The sequence below is a fragment of the Primulina tabacum genome, chromosome 12, assembly GCF_025594145.1.
Source record: "Primulina tabacum isolate GXHZ01 chromosome 12, ASM2559414v2, whole genome shotgun sequence".
Lineage (NCBI taxonomy): Eukaryota > Viridiplantae > Streptophyta > Magnoliopsida > Lamiales > Gesneriaceae > Primulina > Primulina tabacum.
The window spans coordinates 3,972,083-3,986,807 of NC_134561.1; the positions used below are offsets into that span (position 1 = coordinate 3,972,083).

Here is a 14,725-nt window from a genome sequence, read left to right on the forward strand (position 1 = left end):
TTAATATAACTGTTATGTATTACGATGATGATTGTTGTGTATGCTCACCCTTTGGGGGCTGTTTGTGTTGGATAGGTTACATGATTATGCCGTGAGACATGATAGTGGTGAAGGACTAGATGTGTCTAGTCAAACATTCCTGTAGTTGATAGGAGATAGAGACAGTATAGCTTATTGTCTTATTTGAGTTGTATATGTGTGTTTATTATACTGTTTCTGCTATACTGATGTAGATAGTGTGATGATTGCACTATTTTGTCGTATATGCATTATATTATTACGTCGTTGAAAAGAAAATTTTTATGCATATGACATCACATGTTGTTTGACTACGTGGCGAGGTTTGGGGCACCAAATTGGTGGTATCAGAGCATATGTTAGATGTCTGTGATGGTTAGGAGTTGGGTTTGTGATAAGGGAGTTGGATGGCGATATTATTTGTGTGTGTCTGTGCATTTGAGTTGGTCTTTATGATTTCTTGATATGATTGATTGTTCTTTAGTTGCGTGTGCTTTCGTGCGAAAGGTGTGATGATGATTACTGGATTGTAATTGTTAAATGTTATGATTAACAATTTGATTTCTAGTGATTACATCTAGAGAACAGGTACATCCACACGAGGAAATGGAAGAGGTTGAAAGTGGGTTTGGACAGATAAATCCATTGCCACCTCCTCCTATGGGACATGCACCTGCAGATCAGCCTTTATTGCCTGGTGAGTTGACTTTGGCACAGTTTAGCAGTTATCTTCCGCCAAGATTTGATAGCTCTGAGATTGGTGAGCGAGCAGAGGAGTGGATTGAGAGGATAGAGAAGATATTTGTGACCACTCCGTGTGCTAGGTCTGCTTGGTTACGATTGACTACTTTTCAGCTTTCGAGGAATGTACTATTGTGGTGGCAGACGACTGAGGCCGGATTGAGAGCCCAGGGCCGTACTGTTGATTGGGATGTGTTTCGCTCTCGTTTTCTTGATAAGTATTTTTCTATAGCAGTCAGACAAAAGAAAGAGAGAGAATTCGAGGATTTGAGACAGGGCAGTATGTCTGTTGCTGAGTATGAGTCTCGGTATTCTGCATTATTGAAATATGTGCCACATGTTGCTTCGAATGTTCATGCTAAGATGAGGCACTTCTTGAAAGGGTCTTGATAGTAGTTTCTGACAATCTTCCTTCTATTTCTAGCCTCGAACTTTTTTTATGGTATTTTTAGATGGCGAATGAAGCCTAGTCGGCCAGCATGCGAGTTGGTTAGCTTTTGGATGATGAATGTTATTTGGTATTATTGTATAACATGTACTCTTCCTATGAATGAATGACAATGAAAAATAAGCTGTGACGTCCAAAAAAATCAGTCCACGTAAACCGCATGCATGCAAATTATTTAAATTTCTTATTTATTTATTTTATTGATTTTAAATGCTTAAATGATATATGTTATATGATTAAATGTTTAAATTGTATGATTTCATGAAATTAAGGATTTTGTCCGGATATTCGATATTAGGCTGGGGAAAGGAGATCGGTGACGATCAAAAAAAAATAATTTTAAGGCTCGATAAAATAATGTAATAGGATTAAAATTTTCTAAAACTGATGGAAAATTATTTGACGAGTCGAACTTTATTTTATCTTGGAAGCCGGTTTTAGTCAAACGAAGAATTTTTGTTGACCCGAAAGTTATTATTTTTGAAAAATTTTATTTTATATTTAATTGGGCCTTATTGGCCTAATTTAACTAGGATTAATGAGCCTAATTATTTTTAAACAAGAGTCCTAAAAATCCCAAACTCTAAACTCCTAAAACACCTACAAATTTCGAAATTATAAAACCAAACCTAGGGCTTGAGGACTCCTACCAGCACTCGTTCCCTCCCTCTCACAACCGCACACAAATTTTCGTAATTTTGAGAGCAAAATTCAAGGTCGTTCGTCGCTCATTCATTCTTCTTCGTAACCCACGCCAATGATCGAATATTTCAGCGTTCTAAACGCAAAGGCACTCGAAACTTTCTTTTTGCACCATTCAAATCATAATATGTGTTTTTTATATTTGAAAATATGAAAACTATGTCGATCAAATTATTTTACGTTTAGACGTATATTTTCAAAGTTTCGCCGTTTCTATGCATATAAGGATTACGTTATATGTTCTGAGGGACACGCTACCAATAATAGACGTTAGGGGTCATAAAAAGAGTCGTTTAATGGAAGGAAGTAGGCTGGAAACAAGCAAGGTTAAGGAGAAGATGAACCTAGGGTTTTATAGGGTTACCCATGAACACATGATGGTCTCGGCTAAGGGGAGGCAGTGCCAGAGCTTGGACCAGGTGTTGTGTGGCTACAGCTGGAGGGTTAGGAAGGCTCAAGGCTGGCTGGACGGAGGCTAGGTGAAGGAAGACAACAACCGCAAGCCCTAGGACCCATGTGTTGCGCGCGCGGCTTGATGATTGAAGGAAGGGGTGCGCAGACTGTAAGCTTGGACCAAGGGGCTTGGTAGGGTCCTAGGTAGAGGCTCGAGGCTCGGCTTAGGTATGGCTAGGCGCTAGTGGTCCAGTGATTCGAGAGAAGGGAAGCCGCAAGCCCTAGGAGAAAAAAGAGGGTTGGTCACAGTGCCGGGCTATAGGGTGCCAGGGGCTGGTGTGATGGTCTAGGACGGTTCAAGGTGGTCCAAGAGGGAAGGCTGGTGATCTGGGTGTGGGCTGGTCCAATGTGGCTTGAGAGTTTTGGGAATAAAGTGGCTCGATTGGGTTTAGGGTTCGAGAGTGGCTAGGAAGGGAGATGGGGTTTGAACCATGGCTCACTGGGGTTGGTTCGTGGTTTACAGGGATAGTTTAGGGATTAAAAGCTTATGTTTAAAATTTGAGAAGAAAATATTAAGTTTTGAATTTATTCGGGTTTAAAAAGCTTTACGATTTTGCTATTAGGTCAATAAATCGAAGGTTCGGGTTTATGTCTAAGAAAAATATTAGAAGTCAAAAATAAGATTAAATGATGCTATGGATAGGCTCGAGTCTATAAAAGTAAGAAAAATCCAAAATTTGGAAGTTCGAGGTCCAGGGGTGAAATGATCATTTTATGTCCCATGTAGTTCGAAAGGTCTGGTAGTGTCCCGAAGAATCATAATACATGCTAAATGATATTTTAAAATTCTTATGATGAAAATATGATATTTTTATGATATACGCAAAAGCTATACGATTTTTTCCATTAAATGCTATTTTTAAAGGACACGTTATTTTATAAATAAAAGGAAATGAAAAATATTTTGAAAGATGTGAATTGACTATGACACCAAATCTTTAAGGGATATCGTGAGGAAAAAGGCCCTAAAGGGAGCCCTTTTACGGAAAAAAGCCGCAGAAAGAGTCCGACGATCGTATTTTCATATTTGGCCACGACCAAGTAATGAGCATTGCTGACGCCTCGCCCCCAGGTACTTGGTATAGCTAGACTGATCAATCGACCATGATGATATGATATACGATAGTCACTTTCAAGTATCAAATTTCACCCAAAATGATATACGATGATGAAAATCTTTACGATTTAATGATTTATGATATGATATATGATTACGAGCCTGTATATGTATTATTTCTTATGTATGTTTAGAACGTGCAAAGTCATTAGACTCACTAGGTTTGGACGGTCGCAGACGATGATGATTTTGAGGGAGGCTCTGATGCTTGAGTAGATCGGGAACGACAGTAAGCTACTGAGGGACTTTTGTTTTCCACATAGCTTAGTATTTAAAGTTTTAAAATAAAGATTTTGATGATTATGATTTAAAGATTTTATGCTTTATTTTGAAGTTTAGTTTTGGATTATTTCAAATTGACGTACAATTTTGTGGTTGACGATTTATGGATTTTTATGCATTTAAGATTTTTAAATATTATTTTTTATGTTGGATGGTTTTGAAGATAGAATAAATATTTATATATATAAAAAAATCCTTTTATTTATTTACATTTTTAAAGTAAAAAATAAGGGATGTTTTAAAGCATGTTTTATTATTGAATATATCTGTTTTGTGACTGGTTGTGTTGCTCACGTTCATTTCTTTTTGATATGTGATGTACTTGGGGGTTGTAGATGATGATATTTACAGGAAAACTCTGCAGATTGTTTTGTTAAAATTGACTAAAAGACTTCTTTAATACGCTATATCTCACGACCAATATACCAACCATCTTTTAATAATCATCAATCACGTATATATAATTACGTCTCTTACATATTTTCAAATGTAATCACAACATATTTCAATCAATTTGCAGATTCAGCTTAACACCATCAACACAAAATTATTTACCAATAACTAACTGCGAGGAAAAATCACCAACTCAATGATTTAAGGCCAAATTTTGGCCACATTGGATGTAATCATGAAATTGGTTAAATAGACAATTTTACAGCAAATTTAAAAATTGGATTGAAAATCAATTCATTTACAATTTAACAAAGAATTCTTTCTCAAGAACAATGGGAAAGTTGGAATGTTGTTTGGCAAAGTCAAGGTTGGAAGGCAAGGGATTCAAAGAACAATGGCAACAAAAACAGCGAGCCTACTAGCCAAGGACTCGCACGACCAAGGATATTGCAGGATCGATGTCATATGTTGAACATAGAGCTATTCTGATAACTAACTTGTTTATTGTCAAGGTTTACTATCGTACGTATTTCTTATAATCATACTTATTATAGTAAGTAATAATATTATTGTTATTCAATTTTGAATTCAGCGTCAACGGCATGAGCGAGACCTTACATCATGAGAGTTATACGTACACACACATAGGGAAGGAGATGGGACATTATTTGATGAGAGATCATGACATGTGAATGTAAGTTTTATGTTCGAAATTTATTGAATTAATTCATGTAATAATTGTTAAATAATTATAATTCAAATAAGTAATAAAAATTATATTCTTTCTCACAGGAAGCAATGGAGTCATATATAGCTGAGTCGTTGACGCCATATGAGGACGAGACGATTCCAGAAGCTTCTAGTACAAGAGAGGTCAACACAATGTTCAAGATGGTCAAATGTGGACCCAAAAAAGAGCACATATATGGTTGTGGATTCGTGGCTTCCACGATTTATCCTGAGAAGATAGCTCCACGTCGACATGGAGGTTTTAGTAACGCTGGGAGTTCAAAGGCAGCTACGACTGAGGAGACCCAAAAATTGAGGGAGGATTTAGCTGCATCAAATGTGTGGTTTGATGTACTCGAGATGGAATTTCAGGAGTCGAAGAAGCAGAACGAGTCGTTGAGAACTCGAATGTCATTTTTGGAAGATCAAGTACGTCTTCTGGTTGCTAGAATGTCTCAAGGAGCACTTATACAACCTCTCTTGCAGCCATACAACAGTGCATTTTACCCACGTAGCTCATCCCATAGCAGCCGCAGCAGCAGGATCACATAGCTGCCGCTTCGTCGCCGGACCTTTACACGAGAGTAGATCCTTATATGGACGCGGTTACTCACATCAGTATATCGAATCATCACCTTACTTGGGCCACGACGACGACGATGGACACGAGGATGGTGACGGTGAAGACCACGACGATTATGACGATGACGAAACTGAGACACCGTAGGATTTTATTATATTTATTGCCATTATTTTATATATCCGTCGGATTTGAAATTTTTTTATATATAATATCAGTCGAATTTAGTTTAATATATATTAGTTTATTGTTATTTTTTTGGAGAAATTATAATTTAAATTTATTTTATTTGATAAATATAGATGCATTATAATAACTTTTTAAAATAAAAACATTTTGATAACTAAAATTCTGAGTATAAAAATGAATAATTTATTAATTATAAAAAAATTTATATGATAATTTCATTTAAAAAATAATTTAAAATAAATAATTTAGCTGCACTTTTTCTAAAACTACGATTTTATACAAAACCATGCAAAGTGCGACAGTTTTTGACTTTGTCGCTAAATCTTTGCGACTGTTTTGAAAGTCCAACGCTAATGGTCAACGACCATTGACATAGGAACGAAATTCAAAATTGTCGCTAATAACCGCCGGAAACTTCCTTTTTGTGGTGTACTCATAAAAATATAACTTCAATTGTTTTAGTTCAAAATTATTTCTTCCCATGCACAATCCAAATTATGTGTGGTCATATTTGCATCTAACTTGATTTGGATCCAAATTCCCTCACTCGGAATATCTCCATGAACCACGAAGAGAAGATAGTATCCCGCCGGAGCCAAATTACTCGAAACCGGTGTCACGACCCGAATCCAGAACGTGGAGTTCCCGACTAGGGTGACATCCCCACCACTAAGAACCAGTAGCCTTTGGTTCATGGAAAATGAATGTGTGTTAAATGATGGAGCCACCATAGTTACCACAATGGCAGCTCCACCCACAATGCCCCGAGGAATGTAGAATTGGATATCCAATTGCTTTCCGTATCCGATTATAGATTGCGAAATGGGAGAAATGATTTTAGGCCGTAAGTTAGCCGATTTCCGGTCCAAATACGACGGCGAAAAGGCTTCCAAGGATAGATCCGTCGGAAATAATACTCCAGTAAAATGATGATATTTGTGAGGATCGCTGCCACCAATAAATACGCGACCATCACGTAACAACAGAGCAGTTGAGTGATACATCCGAGGGATGGTGCTCGGGTTTTGCACTTCGAATCTCGACCCGACCAGACCGATATCTGGCCTGTAAATAACCGGGTTTAGAACCGGATCTCGACCCAATTCCCAACCCGCAATACCTGAAGCCGCTCCGTTTATGATCAACACATTGCTATTGGGTAACAAAACCATATCCCCCATGACCCGACCCATTGGCATGGTCTCCATGACCCATTGAGGATTTGGGTCATCTATCCGGATCCTCCCACATGTGTTAAGCGCACCAAGGAAAGTACCATGATCTTTTGCACTTGTATAAGCTCCTTTTGGAGCGCCACCACAAAGCAAAACTTCGGCTGCGGTGTTGTTCTTCAGTGGTGCTCGGATAGTTCCTCGGATCGCCGCCCGGGATCATCGGGTAGCTTTTTACGACGACCCTTTTTGCGTAATCGTATAGTATGGCTCGATTATTCGAAAAAATGAATAAATTCCCATCCACGTTTAGGAAGACAAATGGGTACAGATTGTTCTCAATCCACGGATCTTTTGTCTCTGCGAGAAATGGTAAATTATACGACTTCTCAGTGGGTCTTTTCGGGTAGTATTCACAGTTAAACTGCCGGCGTCCTCCGATAATGATCATCCCGCCGTTCGGCAAGATATGATTCGTAGCATACCATCTTTCCTCAGCAAGCCCGTTCGGAATCTCTTCCCAATCGCAAGAACTTTCCCAGCAAGGTTTATAAATCCTAACAACATGATTTCCAAGCCTGAATCCACCAGTCTGGACCACAGTCCCGTCAGCCGTAGCAGCTGCCGAGGAGCACCACACGTCCGTGAGGACCATGAGCGGGCGGACGGTGTTGGAACCGACGTCATATTCAACCGAGTGAGCGGTGCAGTCATGCTGCATCGTGGTGCATTTGCCGGCGGGTAAGGAGATGTTGGACTTGCCAAAGTCGGTCCGATCAAAGATCAGGACTCGGTCGGTGTGGAAGAGCTGCATGTGCATGGCGGGTATGCCGATGTTCGAAATGAGAAAGTCCCATCTCCCGGCGGCGGCATACACGACAATATCCCGGTGGAACGGTGGCGGAACGAGGAGGAAGAGGAGGATCACCAGAGTTGGGATTTTCATAGTTTTGTCTGTCAAAATTTTGATGGGAAGATGGAGCTTTAAATAGCATCACGAGCAAGATAAAGAAAACTAATTGTAGTGTGAAATTAGATAATTTAGGTTTATTTAATTTATTGAAATATTCTTTTGAGATTTGAGTTTAATCCCTTTTCACTTCCCTTTTACTGGAATCTATAGTTCAATAATCTAAAGAGTGATTTAGGTAATAAAGATTTTTTGGCAACAATAAAATGATTTTTTCTCAATTAACTGGTCATTTTATTTATTTTTTTTGCCTATTATGTTCTCAAAATTGGCAAAAACTTGTGTGAGACGGTCTCACGGGTCGTATTTTATGAGACAGATATCTTATTTAAGTTATCTATAAAAAAATATTACTTTTTATGCTAAGAATATTACTTTTATTGTAAATATCGATAGAATTGACCCGTCTCACAGATCAAGATTCGTGAGACCGTCTCACAAAAGACCTATTCCTCAAAATTTAGTTTCAGTAAACTACATTTCTTTTTATTTTATGTTGTTTTGGTCCTATATCTAACATATTATTGATAAAGACGGTATTTTTCAATGACATGTCATTATTTTTCGATAACACATCAACAATTGGATCAAAATAGCTGAATATTAAAAGTTAGTGAATCGAAACAAAACGTAGAAAACTAAGTGACCAAAATCTAAAATTAAATGAAAAAAGTATTAATTTCAATTTATTATTTGATATTTGCATGGTTGATTTTGGGTGTAAATAATTTGGCCAATCATTCAAATTTTTTGTTATTTAGTCGAAAGAAGATAGATTAAAATCTGCATAAAAAATATAAAATAACAATTAGTGAAAGAGACTAGAAACATAATTCGATTTCTTTAAGCGAATTTGTTTAAAAAAAATGGGCAAAATAAAACCAAACAAAACTTCATTAGTTCAAAGAAGAGTTATTACAAACAAATAACAAAAAATCGGAAATAAAACAGCAGCATCATAGAAATTATGTGGACTAACATAAGAATTGTTTATGAGCAACCACATTCGCTTATCGCCTAACAAACCGAACTTTATAATCTGGTTCTCCTGAGATTATGGAGCAACATTATGAAATTATTGTTCCACGTTCATTGCGACAGATAAAGCAAAACGAAAACATAAAATGTAAATTATATTAAAATAAAAACTTTTATTACAAATAAGTCAATAAATTTATTAGCCAACCGTATACTCGTATGTCCTATAAGGCGGTTGATGCTGGAGCATGTGTTGCATCAATGTGAGTCAGGTATTGAATTCAGTATAAAAAATGGGATTTCTTACACCTTTAATTTGCATTTGTCTTATAATTTATATTGGAAATATCAAACCTTTTATTTTATTAATTCAGTCTAACTTAATTAGATTGAGAAATAAAAATCCTAGTAAAAATATAATAAAACTTATGGAAACGACTTGAAGTAACTTTCGATTTACTAAGCCTTTTAACTTCCATAAAATCTCTTCTGTTATTTATTTTTCAGCACTTATTGTTTTTTAGGATGAGTAGGTTTCATGTAAGACGGTCTCACGAATCTTTATCTGTGAGATGGGTCAACCCTACCGATATTCACAATAAAAAGTAATATTTTTTCATGGATGACTCAGATAATAGATATGTCTTACAAAATACGACCCGTGAGACCGTCTCACACAAGTTTTGCTTTGTTAAATTAGTGACTTGATTATATTCTTCTCTAAACCCAACCGGACTTTTCGCGCTTTGAAAAACCATTTATAGTGGTCCAGACGCATTTGTACGGTCGAGAAAAAGGATTTTACGGTTAACAACTTTTGATCAGGTTTGAAAATCATCTCTAACACAAATATTTCGAAAAGAGTTTCAAGATTCTGTTCACCCTTCCTCTAAACTCTAAATCCTCGATCCTAACAATTTTTTTTTATCATGTTAATATTTTTGATAAAACAATTAAATATAAATTATAAACAATTAAAAATAATAATAATCAACTTAAATTTAACAAAAATTGTGGCAACCAACTCGGGGTCTAACTTTCGCTAAATGTGACATTTCTTACGAATACTCCGTGAGGGGATTTTTGACCCCTTTCGAAGTATCGCATGTGGTAATAATTAATTTAACCCCTTTCGAGCATGAGTCAAAAAAATTCTTTTATTTATTTACATATTTAAAGTTAAAAATAAGGGACGTTTCATAAACATGTTTTATTATTGAATATATCTGTTTTGTGACAGGTTGTGTTGCTCATGTTCTTTTCTTTTGATATGTGATGTACTTGGGGGTTGTAGATGATGATATTCACAGGAAAACTCTGCAAATTGTTTTATTAAAATCGACCAAAAGACTTTTTTAATACGCTATATCTCACGACCAATATACCAACCACCTTTTAATAATCATCAATCACGTATAAATAATTACGTCTCTTACATATTTTCAAATGTAATCACAACATATTTCAATCAATTTGCAGATTCAGCTTAACACCATCAACACAAAATTATTTACCAATAACTAACTGCGAGGAAAAATCACCAACTCAATGATTTAAGACCAAATTTTGGCCACATTGGATGTAATCATGAAATTGGTTAAATAGACAATTTTACAGCAAATTTAAAAATTGGATTGAAAATCAATTCATTTACAATTTAACAAAGAATTCTTTCTCAAGAACAATGGGAAAGTTGGAATGTTGTTTGGCAAAGTCAAGGTTGGAAGGCAAGGGATTCAAAGAACAATGGAAACAAAAACAGCGAGCCTACTAGCCCAAGACTGACACGACTAAGCATATTGCAGGATCGAAGTCATATGTTGAACATGGAGCTACTCTGATAACTAACCTGTTTATTTTCAACGTTTACTATCGTATATATTTCTTTTAATCATACTTATTATAGTAAGTAATAATATTATTGTTATTCAATTTTGAATTCAGCATCAATGGCATGGGCTAGACCTTACATCATGAGAGTTATACGTACGCTCACATAGGCAAGGAGATGGGACATTCATTGATGAGCGGTCATGACATGTGAATGCAAGTTTTATGTTCGAAATTTATTGAATTATTTTATGTAATAATTGTTAAATAATTATAATTCAAATAAGTAATAAAAATTATATTCTTCCTCAGAGGTAGCAATGGAGTCATATATAGCTGAGTCGTTGACGCCATACGAGGACAGGACGATTCCGGAAGCTTCTGGTACACGAGAGGTCAAGACAATGTTCAAGATGGTCACATGTGAACCCAAAAAAGAGCGGATGTATGGTTGTGGATTCGTGGCTTCCACGATTTATCCTGAGAAGATAGCTCCACGTCGACATGAAGGTTTTAGTAACGCTGCGAGTTCAAAGGCAGCTACGACTGAGGAGACCCAAAAATTGAGGGAGGATTTAGCCGCATCAAATGTGTGTTCTGATGTAATCGAGATGGAGTTTCAAGAGTCGAAGAAGCAGAATGAGTCGTTGAGAATTCGAATGTCATTTTTGGAAGATCAAGTACGTCTTTTGGTTGCTAGAATGTCTCAAGGAGCACTTATACAACCTCCCTTGCAGCCATACAACAGTACATTCCACCCACGCAACTCCTCCCATAGCAGCCGCTTCACAGCAGGAGGATCACACAGCTGCCGCTTCGTCGCCGGACCTTTACACGAGCGTTGATCCTTACATGGACGCGGTTATTCACAGCACTATATCATATCATCACCTTACTTGGGCCACGACGATGACGATGGACACGAGGATGGTGATGGTGACGGACACGACTATTATGACGATGACGAGATTGAGACACCATAGGATTTTATTATATTTTTTATTATATTTATTGCCATTATTTTATATATCCGTCGGATTTGAAATTTTTTATAGATAATATCAGTCCAATTTAGTTTAATATATATTAGTTTAATGTTAATTTTTTGGAGAAATTATAATTTAATTTATTTTATTTGATAAATATTCAGATGCATTATAATAATTTTTTAAAATAAAAACATATTGATAATTAAAATTCTAAGTATAAAAAATGAATAATTTATTAATTATAAAAAAATTATATGATAATTTCATTTAAAAAAAATTTAAAATAAATTATTTAGGTGCAGTTTTTCTAAAACTACGATTTCATACAAAACCATCGCAAAGTGCGACCATTTTTTTATTCTGTCACTAAAACTTTACGACTGTTTTGAAAGTCCAGCTCTAATGGTCAATAATGACCGATATAGGAACGAAATTCAAAATTGTCACTAATAACCGCTACAAACCGCCTTTTTTGTGGTGTCTATTCATAAAAATTTAACTTCAACTGCTTTAGTTCAAAATTATTTCTTCCCATGCACAATCCAAATTATGTGTAGTCATATTTGCATCTCACTTGATTTGGATCCAAATTCCCTCACTCGGAATATCTCCATGAACCACGAAGAGAAGATAGTATCCCGCCGGAGCCAAATTACTCGAAACCGGTGTCACGACCCGAATCCAGAACGTGGAGTTCCCGACTAGGGTGACATCCCCACCACTAAGAACCAGTAGCCTTTGGTTCATGGAAAATGAATGTGTGTTAAATGATGGAGCCACCATAGTTACCACAATGGCAGCTCCACCCACAATGCCCTGAGGAATGTAGAATTGGATATCCAATTGCTTTTCGTATCCAATTATAGATTGAGAAAAGGGAGAAATGATTTTAGGCCGTAAGTTACCCGATTTCAAGTCCAGATACGACGGCGAAAAGGCTTCCAAGGATAGATCCGTCGGAAATAATACTCCAGTAAAATGATGATATTTGTGAGGATCGCTGCCACCAATAAGTACGCGACCATCACGTAACAAGAGAGCAGTCGAGTGATACATCCGAGGGATGGTGCTCGGGTTTTGCACCTCGAATCTCGACCCGACCAGACCGATATCTGGCCTGTAAATAACCGGGTTTAGAACCGGATCTCGACCCAATTCCCAACCCGCGGTACCCAAAGCCGCTCCGTTTATGATCAACACATTGCCATTGGGTAACAAAACCATATCCCCCATGACCCGACCCATTGGCATGGTCTCCATGACCCATTGAGGATTTGGGTCATTTATCCGGATCCTCCCACATGTGTTAAGTGCACCAAGGAAAGTACCATGATCTTTTGCACTTGTATAAGCTCCTTTTGGAGCGCCACCACAAAGCAAAACTTCGGCTGCGGTGTTGTTCTTCAGTGGCAGCAAGACAGCTGAGCCCGTGCTCGGATAGTTCCTCGGATCGCCGCCCGGGATCATCGGGTAGCTTCTTACGACGACCCTTTTCGCGTAATCGTATAGTATGGCTCGATTATTCGAAAAAATGAATAAATTCCCATCCACGTTTAGGAAGACAAATGGGTACAGATTGTTCTCAATCCACGGATCTTTTGTCTCTGCGAGAAATGGTAAATTATACGACTTCTCAGTGGGTCTTTTCGGGTAGTATTCATAGTTAAACTGCCGGCGTCCTCCGATAATGATCATCCCGCCGTTCGGCAAGATATGATTCGTAGCATACCATCTTTCCTCAGCAAGCCCGTTCGGAATCTCTTCCCAATCGCAAGAACTTTCCCAGCAAGGTTTATAAATCCTAACAACATGATTTCCAAGCCTGAATCCACCAGTCTGGACCACAGTCCCGTCAGCCGTAGCAGCTGCCGAGGAGCACCACACGTCCGTGAGGACCATGAGCGGGCGGACGGTGTTGGAACCGACGTCATATTCAACCGAGTGAGCGGTGCAGTCATGCTGCATCGTGGTGCATTTGCCGGCGGGTAAGGAGATGTTGGACTTGCCAAAGTCGGTCCGATCAAAGATCAGGACTCGGTCGGTGTGGAGGAGCTGCATGTGCATGGCGGGTATGCCGATGTTCGAAATGAGAAAGTCCCATCTCCCGGCGGCGGCATACACGACAATATCCCGGTGGAACGGTGGCGGAACGAGGAGGAAGAGGAGGATCACCAGAGTTGGGATTTTCATAGTTTTGTCTGTCAAAATTTTGATGGGAAGATGGAGCTTTAAATAGCATCACGAGCAAGATAAAGAAAACTAATTGTAGTGTGAAATTAGATAATTTAGGTTTATTTAATTTATTGAAATATTCTTTTGAGATTTGAGTTTAATCCCTTTTCACTTCCCTTTTACTGGAATCTATAGTTCAATAATCTAAAGAGTGATTTAGGTAATAAAGATTTTTTGGCAACAATAAAATGATTTTTTCTCAATTAACTGGTCATTTTATTTATTTTTTTTGCCTATTATATTCTCAAAATTGGCAAAAACTTGTGTGAGACGGTCTCACGGGTCGTATTTTATGAGACAGATATCTTATTTAAGTTATCTATAAAAAAGTATTACTTTTTATGCTAAGAGTATTACTTTTTATTGTGAATATCGGTAGAGTTGACCCGTTTCACAGATAAAAATTCGTGAGACCGTCTCACAAGAGACCTATTCCTCGAATCTTAGTTTCAGTAAACTACATTTCTTTTTATTTTATGTTGTTTTGGTCCTATATCTAACATAGTATTGATAAAGACAGTATTTTTCATTGATATATCATTTTTTTTCGATGACATATAAACAATTAGACCAAAATAGCTGAATATTAAAAGTTAGTGAATCGAAACAAATCTTAGAAAACTTGAAAAAAGTATTAATTTCAATTTATTATTTGATATTTGCATGTTTGATTTTGGGTGTGAATAATTTGGCCGATCACTCAAATTTTTTGTTATTTAGTCGAAAGAAGATAGATTAAAATCTGCATAAAAAATATAAAATAACAATTAGTGAAAGAGACTAGAAACATAATTCGATTTCTTTAAGCGAATTTGTTTTTAAAAAAATAGGCAAATTATAACCAAACAAAACTTCATTAGTGTTAGAGTAGATGTCCTGCAAGTCAACGGTTGGCTAGGGAT

General features: G+C 37.0%; 1 protein-coding gene and 1 pseudogene across 1 annotated transcript; both read right to left on the reverse strand.

The window, feature by feature from the left end:
• Nucleotides 1-5,855: 5,855 nt before the first annotated feature.
• LOC142521012 (aldehyde oxidase GLOX-like) lies at nt 5,856-7,770 on the reverse strand (annotated as a pseudogene).
• Nucleotides 7,771-11,905: 4,135 nt separating this feature from the next.
• Nucleotides 11,906-13,788, reverse strand: LOC142520954 (aldehyde oxidase GLOX1-like). The gene has a single exon (XM_075624118.1). It carries the CDS (start codon nt 13,779-13,781, stop codon nt 12,162-12,164), a length of 1,620 nt encoding a protein of 539 aa, XP_075480233.1. The 5' UTR covers nt 13,782-13,788; the 3' UTR covers nt 11,906-12,161.
• Nucleotides 13,789-14,725: the final 937 nt, after the last annotated feature.